General features: G+C 43.6%; 1 protein-coding gene across 2 annotated transcripts; it reads left to right on the top strand.

The window, feature by feature from the left end:
- The first annotated feature begins 583 nt into the window (after window positions 1-583).
- On the top strand, window positions 584-21,365 carry C1QTNF4 (C1q and TNF related 4). Of its 2 annotated transcripts, XM_075754658.1 has the most exons (3): window positions 584-1,004; window positions 10,734-10,821; window positions 19,841-21,365. In XM_075754658.1, exons 2-3 carry the CDS (start codon window positions 10,737-10,739, stop codon window positions 20,947-20,949), a joined length of 1,194 nt encoding a protein of 397 aa, XP_075610773.1. In that variant the 5' UTR covers window positions 584-1,004; window positions 10,734-10,736; the 3' UTR covers window positions 20,950-21,365. The 2 variants fall into 2 exon arrangements, with proteins under 2 accessions (XP_075610773.1, XP_075610774.1); XM_075754659.1 differs by lacking the exon at window positions 10,734-10,821 and having other exon boundaries at window positions 585-1,004.
- The last annotated feature ends 1,527 nt before the right edge of the window (window positions 21,366-22,892 follow it).

Below are 22,892 nucleotides of genomic sequence, written 5' to 3'. Positions count from 1 at the left end.
TTGCTCTTCAACATAGAACAGTAACGTGAAAAGCCTGCTATTTTGCTGTCAGCAAAAATCAATGCCGACCTTCAAAGGAACAAGTAGTAGCCTTGTTGTTAGGTGACGATCTACGGCAAGCCAAGCTTTCTAGAGAGAGAAACGAGCTTTTGTTGGACCAAATAACACAGTTAGTCTATAGACAAGCTTTTGGGCTCGCAAATCTCCAGAGCAGGTCAGACATGAACATGGTCTCGGGTAGCCAAAAGCACGTCGTTTCCCTCAATTACATCGTTTAGTCTAACTAACGCTGTTACCTCTCCCTCATCAACCTGCTCGAGGACCGCCGGGGTGGGAGCGCTGCCCCGCGGGTCGCTTCACCCGGGACTGGAGGGCACTGCTCTCTCGCCCCGCCACCCCACCGCGGGCCGGTCGGTCCCCCACCGCTGCCGCCGCCCCCTCACCGGCCGGTGCTCCCGCCGGCGGCTTGGCCCGGGAGGGGAGCAGGGCATGGCGCTCCCCCCCGCCCCGCCCTGCCGCCGCAGGCGCCGCTGTGGTGAATGGCTGGTGCATAATCCCAGGGCGCCGGTTTCCAGCGCTCTCTCCTCCCGGGAAGGCAGCGCGGAGCCCAGCCCGGCTTTCTCACACCGCCGCCCCGCCCCGCCGCCCCTTCCCGTGTCGGCGCTCTCACTCCTCCCCCGCCCGCAGCGCCTGCCGGCGTCGTCGCCTCCCGGAGGCCGACCCGTCGCCGGCTGTGACAGGGGCTCCAAGCCCCTCTTCGTCTCGCCGCCCCCTTCCCCTTCCCCTCTCCCGCCCGCCCCCGGGCCCTCCTCCCGTCACTGATTCGGCGCCGGAGCCCTGGGTGCCCGAGCCCCCCTCCCCAGCCCCGGCCCCCGCCGCCACCGCGGCTCCCGAGCTGTCAGTGCGCAGGCAGCGCCGCGGCCCCGCGCACAGCCCCACGCCGCCAGCGGCCGCCAACCGCCGCCAACCGCCGCCGCGGAGCCGCCACCGCGGGGCGGCAGCAGGTACCGTTCCGGGGGAGCCGCTGCTGGCGGGGTCGGGCTGCACCTGAAGGGGAAGGGATGGGGATTGGGATCCGCCGGCCGGACAGGGGCTTTGGGAGGAGGGCCTGTGGGGAGGCCGTCGGTACGGAGCGGTGCCCGGGTCGCGGCACAGGGGCCGTCGAGGCTCTCACGGCGAATGCCGTGGTTCTTGCGAAGGCGGACGCTCGGGACACGCTGCGGTGTCCGAGCCCGTGGCCCCCGGAGGCGGCGGGCAGGGCGCGGACGGCCGCCCGGGCTGGCTGCGCTCCCTGTCCAACCCCGCTGAGAGGCTGGACAATAGCGGGAAATGCCGGAGTTCCACCCCCCACCCACCCCCCATCCACGTCTTTTATTTCCAATATTGAATGGGTAGAGTTTATGTGGGAAAGGATATGAAATTTTGTTCCTGCTTAGCATGGAGCCGAGGTCGAAGAACCTCCCAGGGGCTAGCCATGGGGAAGGGTATCCTGGAATATTCCCACAGGGGCAGTTTCTCAGGTAGGAAATAGCATTAATCTTGCATGGATCTCTACTTTAGTTTCCCGGGGGAACTGATTCCTAAGGGTTCTCCCAAGAGTAGCATATGCGACTGATTCTGTAATGTACAATTTTCTCTCAGATAATTTAGCTTAATCCTTCTCTGTGTACTTGGCAATCCCACGGTCATCTCCTCAACCCACTCCCTAAAGCTTCCAGGGAAGTGGGTCAGCATCTCCAAATGATGTTTCTATCAGACACTTGGTGAGTTTTTGCACTGCTGGCTGACTAGAAGGCAGCATTGTGACCCTTCAGTTTATGCACATACTGAATGAGACATGCTTCAATTATTCATTCTGATGCTATTGCAACCTTCTGCAGTTTCTCTTCTCCAGAGACATGATGTGTAACAAGACTTTGAAATACTTTGCCAATGAGGCTGCAGTCCTATCTAGGCATATGACAGCTGTTTGCTTGTCTAGCTATTCTTAAGGGTTAATTTAAAACAGTAAAAGGTATGTCAAGGAAGAATAACAATTCCCAGTAGGGCAGCATTGCCCTGTACATTCCTTCTGTTCTCCTCTAGAAAGCCATAATAAAGCTGAGACCGGAGTGCTGAATGATTAGTGTACTAGGCTCTACAAATGAGTTTCATATTTTCCGCCTGGAATAAGCAAAGCTTTCAAAGCACATTTAATCTCCATAATGGAGAACCTATGGCTTCAACATGGAATTGATTGAAATCTGATAATTTGTCAGTGTGGTAGACATTTTCTGTTTTGTAGATAAAGAAACAGGTGCAGAAATGAAATACGTTGGAACCAAACCTTGGAATCCCATTCGTTGTTATTTATGTTTTACTAGTGTGATCATCTGTCCGTAGTGCTGTGCTCTCCAGAAAGTGCTCATTGATAAACTGAGAACCATTCATATTTTCAAATTACAGGAGGCTGGGTGGACCCACAATGGCAGGAGCTATACTTGTGGAAATATAGGATAATTATACTGTGACCTGTAGTCAAATATGTGTATGATAGCTCTTATATTCTCCACTTTAATAATAGACATATTTCCAAACAGCAGCAAGACCGATTGTTGATCCTCAGTACTTGGAATACTGACTCTTATGTCAAATATAATCTAGATGAACACAGCCACACAAAGAAATACTGTGTGTCTAAGGTGTATAGAGCCAAGATAGCTGGAACCTTCTATGCATAGCCCCCAATAATATGAAGACCAGGAGAAAAAGAAGCTGGTGCTAATGCAAAGTGAACATGCAGTGAGCCTCCAAGTGATCACTGTCATTCTGTCAAAATTTCCACATTCTTATGGTTATAGGCAGAGAGCATTGAAATGAGCTAATCTACTAGTGACAGTAGATTTCCAAGGTGAGAGTACCTCTGAGAATATCATATTCTCAGCTGAGAAACGTATCCTACCAAGAGATACTCATCTCTACATTGACTCTAAGGCATGAGAATCAAGCAAAAAATAGTGCTTAAAAATGCTGAAGTCTTGGACTTTGTTACCAGCATCTGAGGTCAGATGACAGAATTTGGTGGGCTTTACTCCTGAACTCGTCCCTTCACCCATCCTTTTAACTGCTCAAAGTATGAAGTGTGCGTTCTACTCCAAGGTGCACAGTTAAGGAAAATGATGTTCCACTTGCCTTAGAATTACATCTTACTGACTAGTCTGTAGGGGTGGGGATCTTTCTACTGTCTTGGAAGACACACTAAGGCTTGGAAATTTGATAGTTTGTCATACATTATTTGAAAGAATCTACCTGACTGACTCCAATTTTCGGTCAGTAGAGATTAAAAGCTTTAGCTCTTATGTCTTGATTGACACACAGAAATTTAGTATAGATCCCATTGCCCAGCAGATCCAAGCTGAAGTAAAGTCAGGACTTTGTTTTTCTTTCAGCTTTCCTTTACCTTTTTCTTTGCCCCTATCCCAGGAAAGGAAATTTGCCTGATGCTCCAATGAGATAAGCCAGTAATACACAACTGCTGTGCTGCTGGCTCTCTTGTCAGTCCCTTGTCGCTCCAAGTGCTTTCGTGTCCCTGTAAAGCCTCGCTCTAGTTGCATACTTCCTTCAGACAGGTTAGAGAACAAAGGAGGAACTCCTGCTGCATCTAATCAAAGGTCTGAGGTTTCCAGCAGAGGTAACACAGCTAGAATCAGATGATGATCACAGAGCAAGCACTAAGTGGCTACTCCAGAGGCTAATAATTGATTACTAGGGCCCCATTGGGAAACAGTACAAATTCATAAAGTCCTACTTCTCCCTCTTCACCCTCCAGCTGGTTAATTCATCCCATGCATGTTTTATGCTGTGCCAGGGCCCAAGCCACCATGCCAGGAAAACCATCCATATTGGGTTAAGGAATCTGGGGAGACTATGGAAGTGGTTACTGGAGTGAGAGCTAGAGCCAAATGAGAGAGTCAAGCTACTATTGTCAGGAGGAATACCAGATCATCTTTATTCATATGTACACAAAGGCTTACTATCTGTTAGTGCCTGCTTGTGACCACCACGGCTGGCGTTTGAGCTCTGAGGAAAGGACCCTGCAGTCCTTTAGTCAGGGGCAGATGCAAAGAAAATATTTAGTTCATTGAAATGAGCTCACTGCCTCGGTGCATCCCTTCCAGTCAGTGCGTGCTGCTGGTGTAACTACAGTGAATGTAATAAATGTTGACATTTCTAATATATCCTTAAGTCTATGAAGAAAGCTGATCACATCTTTCCCTATCATTGTTTCAGTATTCCAGCAGATTCTAACAGAATTGGCTTTTGTTCATTTCACATATTAAAAGATTTTTTGTGGCATAAGAGTAAGAGATTTCATTTGGGTTTTTTTTAAGTAAAAGTTGAGAATCTTGATTGTGGTTGTGCATTAATTTTATATATTTGCTTTGGTGAAGCACAGGGCATAGCAGATGAAGGAGGCTATAAACTGGGTAAACATGATTTTCTGAACAGGACGATCTTCTTTAAATAATCTCAGAAGATTCGGAGCTCATTATCTGTGTGCTTTTAGTCTCTGCCAGTCCTTCAGAGAGGCCAGAAGCTGCTTAAAACTGATAGAATAGCTGTGTCGGTGTGTCCTGGATCTGCTTTTGTTCAGTGTTTTCTTAGATGACCTGGATAGTAATATAAAGAGTGGGTGTATCACATTTGCCAGGGACATAAATCTGTGAAACTTGAAATATGATGGAGGGAAAGATTACATTTAGAAATTATTCCAACTAATTGGAAGAACCGCTAGGAAAAGAACTAGATGAAATTCGGTAGGGATAAATGCAAGGTGCTGCAATAAGGCAGGAATAATCAACTGCATAAGCACAAGAGAGAAGCAAATGATAAGGTTGCAACTCTGCAGAAAACAGAGTGTTATGATAGATCACAAGCTGAACATGAGTCAATGTCATGCTGTTGCAAATGAAGGCAAACATCTTGCTACGATATATAAAAGACATATAGCCTGGAAGACATGCAAAGCAATCCTCCCGCTCTGTTCAGCATTGCTAAAGCCTCAGCTTGGAGGCTCTGTGAAGTTTTGGTTATTACACTTTGAGACAGGTGCAATTCAATTGGAGAGAGTCCAGACAAGGGCAGCAGGACTCATTAGAGGTCTGAAAAACGTGACCTGCAAAATTATTTGAAAGAACAAATTATTTAGCTCAAAGACCAGAAAGCTGGCAGGGGAATATTACAGCCTTCAGACACAAAATTTAGGAGGGAATGATCTTTTCTTTGGCCTCATGGTGGATGGAGCAGAAAGAAAGAAGTGGCAGAAGGAAAGATTGTTTTAGACTGCAGGAATAATTTTCTAGGACCTAGGATAATAAACACTGTTCAATATTTGGTCGGGAGAGCTTGTGGAGGCTCCATTATTTTAAGAACAAGTTAGACAATTATCTGTGAAGAATGAAATTATGCTGGTGATCCTATCATGGAAACGTACCTTGGACTACTTGACATCTTAAGTTGTCTTCTAGGCCATTCTTCTATCATTTTATGAAGGCGACATGGTCATTTCATGTAGATGAAATAAAAACTGTCTACTGGCCCGGTTCTGATGTTTGTCCGATATCCAAGGATAGCACAGCATCAAAAACACAGTGCAGCTCTTTCTGAAAAGAACCTGAAAGAAAAGTAAGAGCTTACTAGAAGTCAGTTAGAAAAGGTCTCTCTTTTTGGAGAAGACATAGGGAACGCGACATTCTGATTTCCCTGGAGCAGATGCTTGACCGAGTGTATGAATACTGAAAACAATGATATGGAAGAAGAAAAATGAATGAGGATTAGCAGTTAGCAAAATGATCTGAACTGAAAATACAAACTCTTCTAGTATTTTACTCCTTGAGTGAAAGACTGTAGTCCAAAAATGCTTTTGTAGAGATAAAATGAAATAAAATAATGGAATTCAGAATAGGAATAAAATAAAGCATAGTTCTACAATTTATGGTTTTAGGCATTTCTCCAGCTAGAGAAAATCTAGGTCCTGTAGTATTCGTGATTTAACATACATTGTTTAATGTAAATGGAACAGACGGTCCCCTGTGCATGGTGAAAAAATGCTGGATCTCTGTGAGGAGACAGGTAGAAAGAAATAAGGGAGCAATGATCATCACTTTCGGATGCTGCAGTGGTGAGGTGCACATAAGAGCCTGAAAAGAACACCTTTTGCGTCCAACCAAAGAAATTTTTAATCCTCTGAAGGGAGAAGGATTTTTCTCTCTCCTCAGGCTTTAGACCTTTCCACTCAGACAAAAAGGAAAGCTCTTAAAGACATACTGGGAGGAGTTTTTTTAGACACTGAAAGTGTTTTTTAGACCAACCAAGCAATAGGGATTTTTTTCTATGAAAACAGATGCTCTCTGGGACTGAAAGGCTGCAAAGCAACTGCTGGAAAGAAGCTATGTTGAATGAACAAGACAAGGAGAAAATTAAGAATTAGGCTGTGCTTTTTAGAAGGCTGTTTGCATGGAGCTGTTGCTCAGTGAAATGTAGCATGTTAGCATTATAATCTGGTGTCATTTAAACACTTTTACACTGGAATTATCCATAAACTGATGGAAATCCTCGTATTTTGATTTACTCTGGGACATGTGAGCATAAACTGTGATACTCTATAAGCTCTGATTGCTTTTCCCCCTGCTCCCACCTTCTATTGCTGCCTGAACACTTTGGAAAAATAATGATTTGCTTAGAAAGCCAGTCACTTGATGCCCTAGATATTTCAAAGTAAATTCACATCCCTTCCACCCAAGGACTTGCACTGCTTTGCCTGAGTTTATTTCATCGCTCCTTCTCCTATCCTTCCCTTTGCTTTCTTTACTTCTGTGGTGGGTTGACCCTGGCTGGAGGCCGGGTACCCACCAAGGCTGCTCTATCACTCCCCCTCAGCTGGACAGAGGAGAGAAAATATAATGAAAAGCTCATGGATTGAGATAAGGACAGGGAGAGATCACTCACCAATTACCATCATAGGCAAAACAGCCTCAACTTAGAAAAAATTTGTCTGTATTATTACCAAGAAAACAGAGTAGAGCAATGAGAAATATAACCAAACCTTAAAACATCTCCTACCACCCTTCCCTTCTTCCCAGGCTCAACTTTACTACCAAATTTTCTAGCTACTCCCCCACAGCTGCACAGGCGGACAGGAAATGGGGGTTGGGGTCAGTTCATCACACTTTGTGTCTGCTGCTCCTTCCTCCTCAAGGGAAGGACTCCTCACACTCTTCCCGTGCTCCAGCGTGGGGTCCCTCCCACAGAAGACAGTCCTCCACCAACTTCTCCAACATGAGTCCTTCCTATGGGCTGCAGTTCTTCATGAATTGCTCCAGTGTGGGTCCCTTCCATGGGGTGCAGACTTCCAGGAACAGACTGCTCCAGCGTGGGTCCCTCACAGGATCACAAGTCCTGCCAGCAAACCTGCTCTGGCGTGGGCTCCTCTCTCCATGGGGCCACAGGTCCTGCCAGGAGCCTGCTCGAGCACAGGCTTCCCACAGGGCCACAGCCTCCTTCAGGTGTCTCCACCTGCTCTGGCGTGGGGTCCTCCATGGGCTGCAGGTGGATATCTGCTCCCCATCATCCTCCATGGGCTGCAGGGGGACAACCTGCCTCACCATGGTCTTCTCCACAGGCTGCAGGGGAATCTCTGCTCCAGTGCCTGGAGCACCTCCTCCCCCTCCTCCTTCATTGACCTTGGTGTCTGCAAATTTTCTCACATTATCTCACTCTAGCTGCAAAAGCCCCCATTGGGGTTTTTTTTTTTTCCCTTCTTAACTCTGTTATCCCAGAGGCACTACTGCCATTGCTGATGGGCTCAGCCTTGGCCAGCGACGGGTCCGTCTTGAAGCCGACTGGCATTGGCTCTGTCGGACATAGGGGAAGCTTCTAGCAGCTTCTCACAGAAGCCACCCCTGTAGCCCACCCCACTACCAAAACTTTGCCATGCAAACCCAGAACAACTTCTCATATGAGCATATGAAACCCAGTCTTTATTTGTGAGACAGAAAGGATATTCAAAAGAAGTCTTACTGTGACCCGCTGCTAAAGGAGGTTCAGTTTGGGAACAAGGTGGTTCTGGAAGGAGATAAAGCAAAGGACAGCTAAAGTAAAAAGTCTTTTTACTAGTAGGAGTAGGCAATAAGGTGGAGGGATTGTTCTCTGTGAAACTGGGGAGGAAATCTGAGACAGGCTGGGCCGAAAACCACTGAACATGCTGGAGGGCATTCTGCAGATGGTAATCTCCCGTTGGAAGCTGTTAATAATCATCTTGAAAAGGAAAGGTGTTAGCGGTAGCTAGAAGGAAGGTAGGGGACTGAAATAATTTGAGTAGAGGGAGCATTGGCTTGAAATATGAACTGAATGTGAACATTTGGTTTCAGGGTGCCTGGCTGAAATTTCTCAGCGTGGTTGCGAGGAAATTGTGTAGGCTATTGCAAATGGCACTTCTGTCAGTATGAGCTGCATATTTAATGCAATGTAATGATATCCAAGCCTGCTTTAAATAAAGCATCTGCATAGCAGTGTTCAGAGCAGCCATATCCTTCATGTCAATTCATTTTTCTTTCCTTTTACATAATGTCCAGTTAGGTTCTAAAAGTTATGTAAAACCCACCAGTGGGTTGCTGCAGCCTTTATTTCAGTATTTTAGCAAAATTCTTTTCCTATAAGCAAAAATCAGAGGCAGCAGCTTCAAGCTGTCAAAGGCGATTTTGCCTAGGAGGAAACTGGCTGGTCATGCAGATGAGCCTGGAATCTGTGAACACTTGACAGGCTCTGAGCGCTTTCTCACTGTGAATGAGGAACTGATGAGTGAACAGCAGTGTCCAGCAGTGCTTTTTGATGGTAATGCCAAAGCCTTTTACCAGCAGCTTCCCAGTGCATATGGAGTTTTACAGAAATAGTTACATAAGCATTTCTACTGCTGTTATGAGGGGACTGGCATTTTTTAAATACTGGAAACAACATAAAGCCAGAAAGCAGATATGGAAAAACTTTGTAAAGCTATGTGTGCATTGAGAAGATTGTTCAGCAACTCCCTGTCCCTCCAGCCAGGGTGGTAGACTCTGTCAGATTGTCACAGAAAAATCTAAGTTCAAAAGCACAACTGTGAAAACTTGACTTCTACAGGGTTTAAGAGAGGAACTTCATAGCTCCCTGTTGAAGATGATGATGAGGTGATTAAATCCACAGACCAAAATATACTTAGACTTTAAAACATGGAAGCAGAAACTGGGGTTTTCCTGAAGATATCAGCTATGAATTCACGGCCTTGGGGTGTGTCATTTGCACCAGTTATAGCCTTCTGAGAAATAGTCATTAGTGAAATGGCTACAAAATCGAAAGGGCCCAGGTTCTAGCTGTCTATAGGCATTCCTCAGAGAGGTCTCATTATGAGGGATTTGGCAAGAAAGCCCACTGGAAATGGGGAGTTGCATGTTGCTGATTGGGAAGGGTCAGTATTAACAAACATGACAATGACTAACTTTGCTAACTTATTTTGCTACTTTTAACTGTGTATGTAGACATAACAGAAAGAAAGAATACTACTAGGCCTAGAATTTGATAAACATGATTCATGAAAAGCAACTGATACTGAAGAGCACTATGTGTATTGCAGAATTTCATTGTTAATCAAGAACATCTGTACCACCCAGGGGAAGTCTGTGTCTCAAGAGATTGGCTGGTGACAAAAATGGGAGTAGTCACGTGCAATGATTATTCTTTTAATGCTCGTTTCTTGATCTGTTTACCAATTCACTAGGTACGAAAGCAACAGGATTGTCATGTCAGACAATTAGAGAACAGGACCAGAAAAAAGACTTATTAGCATATGTGGGATTTGATTGACACGTCCCTTTCCCCAGAGTTTGGCAGAGGAGAGTTTTCATTCTGGAACACTGCTGGCCTCTGCTTTGTTACCAAGCACATGATGGTTGTTTCTTCTCAATTCTCCAGTTCCAGGCCTGTGTCCTGACCCAGCAGGAGGAGCAGAAAGGAAGATGCCAGAGCAGAAGTGGAAGACATACAGATCTTAATGCCTTTGATCACCTTCTTTACTAAACTAGAGCTCAGTGAATTTCCAAATTGAGATGTTGCAGCATGTTGGCAGTGAAGAGCAGCACTGCAGTGCAATTCAGTGTTCTCTGAGTATCTTCACAGTGAAGAAACAGCAGGGCATGAAAAGAAATGAAGGTGATTTTTTTTGGCTGAGTGTGATGGCAGATGTTAAAAGACAGCATGCTTTCCTGCCTTACCTGTCAAGACAAGAAAAAAAACTCCCAAGGAAAGCAGCATTCCTGTAGGCAAATGCCCTAGTACAGATAGTTTTTTTCAGATGGATTTTCAAAGCTTACTGTCAGAAAATACCAGTCAATACCATGTGACATTTTCTCAAAGTATGTTATAGCACAGCCCTTGATGGGTAAAAAGACCAAAGCAATTATGTTTCCATTGATAAAACATAGTGTTACAAGTTGATATGTCAAGCAAAGGGAACTGAATCTCATCCATTCTGAAAGTTTTCTGTTAACTGCAGGTAATCAAGAGGGGGACCAGAGTTACCCAACTTGTGAACATCTTTGATTGCATTGCTAAATCAACTCTTAGCAGTCAGTGAGCTCAGACATGACCAGGAAACAAAAATGTTTTTTGTTGTCATTGCATGTAATCCCAGCTGGCACTCAGCTACCTCTTAATTCCTTTAGGGGATGATTATTGGACTCCACAGGCTCATCCTAACTTGTGATTTGATGATCAACCAGCAAGAACCAGCATATTCCCTCTTTTACCCAGGTGGGTGATGTGGCAGGTCTTAAAGCAATGACTGGAGGGCAGCATTCCAGTGAGTGGGGGAACAGGTTGGAAGCAACTACTGCAGGCAGAGTTCCAGGAAAAATGAGAATTATGTGACCACTCAAGCGAGAGAGAGAAAGAGAGAAGGTGTGGCTATGCAGCTAGAGGAAAAAACAGACAAGAAAAATCTAAAAGTTGTTCCCTTTTTGGATTAGTTAAATTACAAACATATATTGGCTGATACAAGGTGCAGGAGCACAGACTCACAGAATGGAAATTGAGGACATGAAACCTTTACAGAGAGGACAATGAACAAACCATGAAAGTATACCACAGGTTCCAATATCTCTTATAATACCTCCACAATCTCATGTACAACAGTCTTCGACAGGATTCCTGTAATGTATAGACAGTCAAAATTACTTTCCTATTTAGTGCCCCTTTGTGAGTGGCAGGTTCCGCAGGTTCCTATTAGTTCCTGGACAAATAAACCTACTATCAACAGTTGGTTTTATTCTTAATGAGAGAATGAGAGGAGAACATGAAAGGATCATTGCAAGATTTTTCCCAACTGATGGTGCTGTACCTGACAGGTCTGCTGGATGATGGGATATGTGAATGAAAGTGGCAGTATGGAACAGGAAGGAAAGCCAGTACAGCCTGTGTTTAACTGGAACACTTACTCTCATCCTGATGAAATTTCCTTTAATGTCTATAAGCATTTGTTATAACTGAGGATTGAAAGAAAATTGAAAAATAGGGCATCAACTCTGAGAACAGCACAGGAACCTCCTCTTCTGGTCTGCATGGTTGGAGGATGAAAATATTCAATATCAGCTGCATTGAAGGAAACTGCTGCTTAGATGCATAGAGGAAAGTGTGGTTTAAAAAAATCAAACAATAACCACCTATACTTATGCCTCTGAACTGTTACTAGAAATTCATTTGTTAACAGAAGGAGTGGGAATTGTCCCACGAGCTGAACTTCCCTTCACTGGAAGGAAATGGGGTAGAAAACCTGAGCCATGGTACATAGCAATAAAAGAGAAAGAGTAAAGGGGTTAGAATCTGAGCTGATTCCAGAGTACTGATTCCAGTGTTGTTCTGCCCACCTAGTGTTTCCACTTCCACTGACAGCTCAGTTTAGCCTACTGATTCTTATGCAGAGATTAAAAAAAAAAAAAAAAAGTCCCTAATGATGTGAGCTACACCACCACTTCAGGAAAACCTAAAAAACAAGCTTGTGTTCAGTGGAGCTGTCTAAACAGCCTTTTCATTCTTTATCTGTAAAGTCCCCATGCTTCATTAGTTCTTGGGGAAAATGTTCATCTTTTTCCTGCCCAAACTCTTACTAAAAGATAAAAATCACAAGAGTAGTATGTGATTCAGAACCCGTCTGCATCTTCCTTAGGTTGCCAGTTTTGTCTCCAACCCAGAAATGTCTTCTGCAGACACTTCTAAACTTTCTCCCTCATTGCCTCTTAAGAGAGTCTCTCATAGTCTGTGTAGCCATTACCTTCCTCTTCACATTCTCCTTTAGCACTGCTGTGGTACTAATTGGATCTTGCTTGTTGATTCCAGCTGGTCAGATGATGAAATGGAACTGTCTTATTTGCTGACTCTTTCATTTTAGCACCTTTAATCCTGCAGGGTTTGTTGGGGGTTTTTTCCAGACTTTATAATAGCATAGTAAAAGTAAGAAATTTTATGCTACATTTGCTTGTTATTACCCATGTCCCCTATCCTATGTCTTCTAGACTGTGAGCATCTTTTAAAAGGTGTTCTGCAGAGTCCAGCAATGTACAGTTCAGCAGGCTACCAGCTTCTTTGCAGACAACCATAGTTTAAATATCGTAAGCAAGGTGAGAAGTTTAAAATAAAATCATCCCCATAACTAAGTCTTATTAATTTTTAAATAATAATTTCCCATTTGTCTTTGGAATAGCCTGAATTGCACTGCTTGTGCTCAGCATTCATCCTTATAAGGTGTCTGTCACTCCAGTACGTCTGTTGCTGGGGCAGTCTGTCAGGCAGCATCCCGGTGCTTCATATGGTTTTACCTCCACAGCCAAAGCAAAAAAAAAAAAAAAAAAAACAGGACTTGTGTGAAAAAGTCCTCCTGCTACATGGCTTCCAGCCCAGCCACCTGGAACAATGAAATTGCCCTCTACTCCATTCTCTGAGGTCTTTGTGCCTTTCTCTCTCTTGAGAGCTAACTTTTGCACTGGCCAATCTGCCTTTTGGGGCCTTCCTCTCTTGCTGTCTTAACTGAAATCTTTATGGTATATGCTGCCAAAGTGTCAGTTACTCTTTCACCTATCAAAATACCTCCCAGTATTCCAGGCCAGACTGCCTCTGTTAATCCTTTATGTCAGTGGGATCTGCCTTCTGGTGCAGCAATCCGGTTCCTTCTGGAGAGATGGGATGCTTCAACAAACCTCATTCCACAGGCTCAGCATCTCTTGTGCACTCCAGGAGAAAGAAATGCACATATAAACCAGGCTAAGAAAGGAAATTAGTTTTGGGGTGGGAAAAGAGATGGTTTAATTTTGTCATTACTGTAACTGTAACTGGATCCATGCAAAAATTCCTGCTGTTGAAATGGTCACAGTGTTTTATGTCTAAAGCTAGTAGTGTTAAATAAACACTGTACAGCAACAGAGTTCTGGCTTTCTCAAGCTGTGTTTTCCAGTCTTCTCTGGCCTATGCTTTCACAAAAAAACATTTATCACTGAACTCATTCCCAGCAATGGCGAGTTTTTTTCACTACTTACTGCTGGTGTGATTTCAATGACAGCTTATCAACATTTTGTTTAACTGCATGTGCAGAACAACTTTATAGTATTCAACACATTTTATGAACTGCGGTTTAAACTCAAATGTTCTAACAATGTTTTCTGTTTTTTCACCTCTGATCAATGTTAGAGTATGTTTCTTTGCTTTACAGGTTTTAATCTTGCTTACTTGAGAAGTGTGTATGTGTTGGAAAGTTGGATTTGTGTAATTTGTTCATTTAGAAAAGGATGTAAAAAATATTAATTATGTATAATATAACATAATATATTAAAAAATTAAGGCATTAGTCTGACAGAATAACTCCTTGCTCCCACCTAAGGTTTATTCAGCCATCTTCTCTACTTAAACACCACTTTGCGTAAATGAATATCTTTTTAAATATACATAGCAGCCAAAACAGAAGACACAGTGTGTCACCCTGGCACTTCAAATGTGTATAATAAATTTCCTTCAATGCTTCCTTGCTATAGGAAGAAAAATCTTAATGTCAGAATTATCGTGTTTCCGTTCTGATCAGTGAATATACATCATTGTATATGTCATCATTTTAGCTTAAACGGAGTTGTTAGGGCTTCAGTTGAAATATAGTAGGTTTAATTAATATTCTGAAGTGCAGGCTAACATTAGAGGCTTATGCCAAAATACAGTCTCTCCATTTCCTTTTCCTGAGTATGGCTGGAGTTGAGGCACTTCAAAAGATTTTTTTGTCTATCCAGAGATCTTTGAGTACACAGAAGCTGGTTTATTATGTTAAAGGACTCTCTTGACTTGAGGAAACATTTAAAATTAAGTACTTTCTATATTAATGCCATACAGTTCTGTCATTCAAAGCGTGGCTTATAGTCTCCAAAAAGCATCCTGAATGCTTCAGACAATGTTTTACCTGTCAGGATTGTTCCAGAATTCAAAAAAATGCATTCATCAAAAGCAGAGAAAGGCTGAAGCCGTAAGTGAGTCCCTGATTTTGTCACACAGTACTCTTTATACAGATTTTGCTTTTGAGGATCTGCTACAATTAATTTCTCCTTGATGTTGGAAGAAGCGATGCATTTGCATCATTATCTGATGCTCTTAATCTGTATTGCATGAGTGGAACAGACAGTATGCGGTATCTGGGGGAAAAAAATCTTGCTAACTATAGTCCAAGATGGCTGTTCATTACACAGGCTTTCACTGATTCAAATAATTGAAACATTTGCAGCTGTCCTTAAATATTAGAGTGAGAGCTATGAAGAACAGGGCTTTGCTCTTGCAGCTTACAGGATTTTAAGAACTTTTACTAACAGTTAATCCAACTGCACTGCTTCACTTTTGTTTCATATCTCATTCTTCAGTGATCTTCTGGGTAAAATTCCCACTGAAATTAAAGAACTCTTGCCTAAGGTAGGACTAGGGAATCTAGTTCATTAATATTTTGGAATAAAAAGAAAACCCTTGTGAGTTTTACAAGAAGATCTGGCCTGCAAGTCTGGAAATGGGGTGACCTTTCTATTATTGAAAGTCCTTTTGTAAATCCATGGATTTCAATAGAAGAGTAAAGTTAATTGTCTTTCCAGTGGTGGATTGATTCTGTTCCAGGACAGAAAAATCACCTCCAGCAAGCACAAAGTTATTAAAGTTTCCTGGATCATGCAAATGGTGAATTCTGTCTCTTTCTTTGAAAAAAAAAAAAAAAAAAAAAAAAAAAAAAAAAAAAAAAAAGATTTGCAACTCCTGTTCTGTTATGTGAGTCACTACCATTTTAGCCCTTTCTTTTCAGGTCATTAATTTAATGTCAGTGCCTCTGAGAACTGTTTAGCTCCATCATGTGTTTTGTGCCTCCTATTCCAAAATTAGTTTCTTGACTTCTTCCCTGTGGGCTGCTGTCCCTCTTGGTCCTGCCTAGTGCAAAGGCAGTAGAATACCTTGTTTATCCCTTGAGCCTGCTTAGCTTCATCACATCCTTCTGTGGTGTTACCACAGTAAGGAATGGTAGGGCCCTGATTCATATGTAAATGTTAATGAGAATAACATAGCTGCTATGTATGACACATGCATGGCCCATGCTGAAGACCCACTTTTCAACTTGTACTGGGAAAGCAACAGAGCATTTTGGAAGCTTTATCTTTCAGACTTCCTATGCTAATATTCAAGTCCAAGAGTTGTCATGAGTTGTCTCTGGTTATGACAGCTCTGTAGCTAGCTGAGTCTTCCTAATGATTGGGAAATTATTCTTAGACTGGTTTAGTGTGAGAGGCAGTTATTAGATGCTTTCTAAATTATTTTAAAAAGATGAAGAACCTAAATAGTCCTGAAAGTGGTGAGTGGGAGCTGTCAAGGAAACATCTTGCTAATGGCAACACAGCATAATCAAATGCCTTATTTAAATGACTAGCCAGTAAGTTATTGGGAAGAGCTGATAAAATAAGGCACTGCAGCAGCAGAGTCCTTGCAACTGTAACTGAGTGATCCAAACTTCAATAAGTGACCTTATTACAGAGAAGTAACTTTGGGACAGAAACAAGGATAGTGGTCATTTGAAGGAACATAAGGTCAGATTCACTACAGAGTTGATTAAACTGTTTTGTCTTTTTGTGTTTTTTGGGTCAGCAGCGATGTGCTTGCAGTATATTCCCTGACTCCCGGATCCGCTGAGCGAGCTCTGGAGCACAGGCAGCACTTTAGAAGCAGGCTGGTTAGTGTGGCTAAAAGCACAAATGCCGAACCCTTCCCTGTCATTTCTTGTCTCAAGAGCACGCAGCCATGTCACAGTCATCCTGCAGCCACACCATGGTGATCATTGGAGTAACAATGGATGAGTATGAATCAGACACATCTAATAGGCCTTATAAGTTTGCCTTTAGGGCTTGGTTTTCTAAGCTGGAAGCTGAAATGAGCCTGCTGTGCTAGATGTAGCGCTCTGCACTCTGCAGAAATAATACTGCTGAACCAGAGGCTGAGCTCACAGTGTGACAGTTCGGTATTTAGTTCTTGGTGGGATGTTAGGACCTGTTGGTATTGTTTAAATGGCAGCAGTGGCCAAACGCTGTACAGACATGGGAAGAGAGAGTCTTTGCCCTGAGGAGCTCACAAACTAATGCCAAAGTGAGGAAAAATAAAGACAGCATGGAAGCAGATGCATGGCAATTAGCTATGGCTTAATAGTTCCATTGAAAATGCTTTGTTAAATTAATTTGCTGGATGAAAGTTGGTCTGTCTGTCAGACCTGCCATTAGCTGGTTAGTTCCATGTAAGCGTCATGGCTAGTGTTAGTAGGGAGTGAATTTTCAACTGTCAGAAGTCAGTAGTTATGGGAATCAGTTATAGAATCAGGAATCATGACTTAGGAGATCTGTAGTCCAAGTGCTGCTGAAAGCAGGGCAACACTGAATGAAGACCAGGTTGCTCACAGCTTAATCCAGTCCGGTCTTGAAAACTTCCAAGGACTGAGATTTCAAAATCTCTCTGGGCAAACCGTTCCATTCTTCATTGCCCTCAGCATAAAATTATTTTGCTTATGTCCAGTCTGAACCTTCCCCTTTGGATTTTATGACCATTGTCTCTTATTCTCCCACCATGCACATCAGCAAAGAACCTTGCTCTGCCATCTCAGTAACTTCTTCATAGGTACAGGAAGGCTACTACTAGATCCTCCCAAAGCTCTCTCTTCTCCAGGCTAAACAAGCCCACTTCCCTCAGCTCTTCTCACAGAGTGGGTGCTCCAGACCTCAACAATCTTGGCTGCCCTCTTCTGGAGTCTCTCAAGTGTCTCTCAAGTGCCAGCTAAAGGGGAATAATCACTGCCTGTTGTTACTGGCTACATTCTGCTGATGCACCCCAGTGTGCTGTAAGCCTTCATTACTTGCAGGGCACAGCACTAACTCAGGTATAAATTATTGTTCTCCAGGACTTCTAGATCCTTTTCAGTAGCTCTGCTCCCCAGCTAGTTAGTCACCAGCCTGTACCAACACACAGGGTTAGTCCATCCCATGTACGGGAATTTGCATTCATCCTTGCTGAATTTCCTTTCAGTCCATTCCTCCAGCCTGTCTCGATCCCTCTGAATAGCAGCTGTGCCTCCACATGAACTGGCAAACCCTCTGTTTTCATGTCATCTGCAGTCTTGATGAGTGGACATTCTGTCTCCTTCTCCAGGTCATTGATAAAAAATATTAAAGAGGACATTTGAAATTAAATATTAAACACTAGCCCTTGAGCCTTACAACACAGCCAGTTTTTCACCCATCTAGTAGTCCACTTATCTAGATTGTAATATCACAACCTGGATACAGGAATGCTCTGGGATACTGTAACAAAAGCCTTGCTAAAAGGTAGGTGACATCCACTGGTCTCTTCTCACAAGGCAGCAATCAGTTTGGTTAGACATGATCTACCCTCAATTGATCAACTCATGCTAAATGTCATGTCCTTTGCCTAGAAATGTGTTCCAAGAACACCCCATGATTTTCCCAGGCACCAAAGTGAGGGTCTAACTGGATGACCAGCCTGTAGTTCCTCAGGTTGTCTCACCTGTCCTTTCTGAAGATGAGTGCCTTTCTCCAGTCACCAGGGACCTCACCTGATCTCCATCACCTTTCAAAGATGATAGACAGTGGCCTCAATGTGACATCAGTCAGCTCTCTCAACACCCTTCAGTGCAGCCCATGGGGTCCCATGGATGTGTTCAGGAGAAGCAGGAAAAACATTCTGAATTTAGGGACATGAAGGAAAATACTGAGAAGTTTGTGAGAGAAGTGAGTTAATGTAAAATTAGGACATGGATGGATACTTCTTTTTGTCTTTGCTCATGTGTCACTTTCAGGTAATTAAGTGAGAATCTAATTCATTCTTGGGTTCATATCTATTAGAACTGCATTTCAGATTTCAGTTTTATTCTCAAATATGAAAGAGCAGGGACTGTAGGTCAAGCTGAATTTCTGTTGGTGAGTGATTCTAGGTATCAGATCTTGCCAAAACAGGGTCCCATTGCCACCTCACAGTCTATGTGGATTCCATCTGCTTTACTTCTATTACTAGGCCACCCCAGTTGATTCAAATATTTACCCCTTTATCCTTTTTAATTCAGGATTTGTCTTCACTCCTCTCCCCAATGAGTAGCATGTTTTGCTCCTGTTCTGCTGGTCTGTGAATTCATTGTTTGCAGGCTGGCAAGGCACCAGTTCTGGGGTGACAGATGGGGCAGACTGCAATCCAGGCAGTTGCCTCCCAGCCTGAATGATATTTTAATAAGCACAGAGAGGTGACAGAGAGAGAAGCTTCTCACTGGAATGACTGGCAGTTTTGTTTTCAGCCTGAAAGCACTAATAGATGATTTTTTGGCCTCAGTCCCAAAAAAAAAAAAAAAAAAAATCACAGAAACTGGAAGCAGAAAATCCCATTAGCTCCTAACTTATCCCTCTTTTTAAAAGGTCAAAGAAGTTTTTTCTCGCTGGTCTATTATCCAGACAGGGAGTTGTTTCCCTGTTTTTGGTATTTCAATTCTCTCTCAGGGATTCTATACTTTGGGAGACTTGCCTTTTATTTATCTTTTGGTTTCGTTCTTTTTTCTTCATTTCATTAATTTTCTCCATTGCCTGCCTTCCTGCCTTCCTTCCTTCCTTCCCTAAACAGCCGCCACCTTCTAGTTTCTTTACACTCTTCACAGATTCATGGTGAAGTCTGTCTGAATAATGGGGTCTACCAACATACTTGGCTTCCAGCTTCCATTTCCCATGAAACAGCTAGCGCAGCGCTAGGGAATGGCATCTGCATGGGAATCTCTAGAACTTATGTCCTCTTCTCCCTGCCCTTCAGCTGTATCTCAGTTGTATAATACAGGGTCTGTGTAGGGCTTTGTTTCATTCTTGGTCTTATGAATAAAAGCACTACAAAAGGGAGCTCTGGCAAAGTCCCAGCAAGCTCTGAGATCCCTCTGCATTGTGAGCAACACAGTGATTTGCAGACAAGCTGTAGGATAGCCAGGCTTTCAAAGGAGAAGATTCTTTTACTTCCTAGGAGTACAGGGAAAAAAGATCCAGGTCTCGCTAGGAAAATATCAAAATGGTGCTGGGATCTGAACAGAGGGATGGTCCCATACACGGATCAGAGAATGCGCTGGAAATGTCTCAATATTTGGACATAGGTCTTCACGTCTATTTAACAAGATTCAGGTCTGAGTTCCAACTGGAGTATGAGCTGGAAATTAATGGGATTCCTGCTAAAATATGCTTCTTTTTCCTTTCAGATACAATGATGACACTGAAGGTTCAGATCCTGTTTGGCTTCCTTTGCTGTGTGACTTTTCTGCCTACAGATGGCTTCCCAGCAGACACCAGTACCGAATTTCGCTCTGCTTTCTCTGTGGCCAGAACCAGCAGCATGGAAGGGAGCTCTGAGATGGTCATTACCTTTGACAAAGTGTATGTGAACATTGGCAATGACTTTGATCCCAAGACTGGATTGTTCCGCTGTCGGATCCCTGGAGCTTACTACTTCTCCTTCACTGTTGGGAAATACCCCAAAAAAAACTTGTCTGTCATGCTGATGAGAAACAAGAACGAGGTGCAAGTGATTGTGTATGATGAACATCACCGCAAGGAACGGAAGGTAGCCAGCCAGAGTGCCATGCTGCAGCTTGACTATGGTGACACAGTTTGGCTGCGTTTACATGGAGATCCCAAGTATGCTCTTTACAGCAATGTGGGCCCCTATACAACTTTCAATGGCTACCTAATCTATCCAGACACTTCTGCCTTTTTCCAGAATGCTCTTAGTTCACAAGAGCTGGGGCCACACCATCACAGTATTCAGCAACTTCCCAGAGAGCAGAATGAAGCTTCACAGCGACAAGTGTTATCTGACGAACCAAACAGGGAACAAGACCCTCGCTCTGCATTTTCTGTTGCCCGCTCACAAAGTCTCCTGGGCACAGATGACAAGCAAACCCAGCATGAGCCAATCACATTTGACACAGAGTTTGTGAACATTGGAAAAGATTTCAATTCCTCCACTGGCATCTTCTCATGCCGTATACCTGGTGCATACTATTTCTCCTTCACCATTGGCAAAATGCCCTTTAAGACTATGTCGGTGAAACTTATGAAGAACCACAATGAGGTGCAGGCCATGATCTATGATGACAACCACTCCAAGAGGCGGGAGATGCAGAGCCAGAGTATCATGTTGCCTCTGCAATATGGGGACACCGTTTGGCTCTACAGTCATCAGCACGATGGCTATGGTGCCTACAGCAACCATGGCAAGTACATCACCTTCACGGGCTTCCTGATCTATTCAGAGGCTCAGCCAAAGCGGCTTCCAGGTGCCAGTTCACCCCAAGGGTCAAATAATTAAATGTAGATGTGAAAGGAGCATAAGAAAGCCAAGGTGCCATGAACTTGGGTATAGCTCCTCTTCGAATATCATCTTCTACTTTGAGCATGCTATCTTGTGTCCGGTGCTTTCCTTACGCTGCACGCTTGTGCCCTGCCTGCAGGACCACCGTGTGTCTGCCGTTCATCCATAGAAAGGTCTTTACAGGTTATATGTATGTGTCCTGTGTTGGTGTTTGATTTAAGCATAAAGCATGAGGTAGTTTTGGGGCAGGGGTGGGCCAATGTAGTGAGATGCTGGGGATCAGAGAACCACTGTAATGTTGCTGCAGGTGCCCAGCATCCAGAACGCAAAGGATGTGGTGACTTTCCTTGCATATCTGGGGAGGGAATAAATGTAATGAAAATGAATGTAATAAAAATACAAAAGATGCAAAATTTTGTCAGATTTGAATTTATTGTTACCTGTGAGACCTGTGTGCTTGTCACTGCCTGAGGTACCAGTTCAGGAGAGAAAGAAGCATGGTGATCGTATGAGCGGCCCATCTGTCTGCGCACACTCCTTTTTACCATTCATGTGTGTGAAGTGTTGGTGCCTCTTATGATTTTATTGCAATTTTCACAATATTTGGTGCTTTTCTTAATCTGACGTTGATGAAATCAAGAAGCTGTGTTTGAGAATCAGAGCTTCCATTTAATGAAAATAATACATTTAGAAACACACAAAAAAAGTAGGCTTCTAGCCCTTGTAGTAAAGGATGAGGGCTCAAATTTATGAATGAACCATCTTCTGAAAGCTCAGAAGCAAGATAAGAAAGAAGAATAGAAAATGTATTTTTAAATCTCTTAATAATTGGGTCAGGAGCAGGCTCATAATGTATAAATGTGAGTAGTATCATGTCATGCAATGGCAGTGCTGACGCAGGAGCATTATGTTGTCCAGAAATGAGCTCCTTGAATACAAGGGTATGGCTAACCTGCCATATGCTGTTTCAGTAACCTAGTGCAAATGGGATCAAACATACCATTAAGTGATATTTTCAGCATCTGTGTTCCAGTACTCTCTTGCACTACAGCCGTAGTGCTGCTGTAAAGAGACCGGTGTGGCTGTAGAGGGGCCTGATGTGTTCCTACAGGGCACCTGGGACACATGGCAGGATCCACCGAGGGGGGTAGGAGGAAAGCAGGAGGCTGGAGGCTTCATCCTAGTGCGATTGGTGCTGTTTCAGTAGAGCTAAGCCCTGGTTTGTCTCCCAAAATACATAAACTGCAAAAGTGCATCATCTTGATCATGCACAAAACTTTGTGACATCGCTTGAATTTAATGTATAATCTGCTCAACGGATAGCAATGCTCTTAAACTGATCCTAACAAAATCCTGAATTCAAAGCAGTGTATTTGCATTTGAGTCTCCAAGCCAACGTCCTCAACCTTTACCCAGACATTCATATAGCTCAGACTGTATATGCCCCAGCAAGACAATATTTTCATGCAGTAGTGCCCTCCCAGCTCAGCTTTTTGATGATATTCTCTGCTTGAACTGGACTTGTCTGCAGCCACTCCCTGCCTTGGTCACTCCGTACATATCCTACGCATTAAAGACTGGGGGCATAGCTGGGAAAAGGATGAAGGGTAGAGGTTGGGACACGAGTTTACTAGAAGTTATACTTCAAGCACAATGCTAATCTTAATTCCTGCATCCTATGGGGGTGGGGGGGGGGGGGGGGGGGTGGGGGGGGGGAGGGAAGCAACAACCAACCTGCTTTATGAAGTGTGTAAATCTATTTTCTTCTTCTCCTGTCATATAGCCCCAACCTGACCTGTAAAACCATTCTCTGTGGCATCTTGCTTCCAGGCTTCTTATTCCTGCCTCACCATTTCTCCTCTCCATCTGTTGGGCAACAACAGCTTGGAAAAAGATTAACTAGGTCAAAAGCTTGCAGTTCCCACTTTGAATGTCACACA

This window comes from Balearica regulorum, chromosome 5 (assembly GCF_011004875.1).
Source record: "Balearica regulorum gibbericeps isolate bBalReg1 chromosome 5, bBalReg1.pri, whole genome shotgun sequence".
In the NCBI taxonomy this organism is placed as follows: Eukaryota; Metazoa; Chordata; class Aves; order Gruiformes; family Gruidae; genus Balearica; species Balearica regulorum.
Note: the sequence above shows the minus strand (reverse complement) of the source record. Positions and strands in the feature narration are given on the sequence as shown.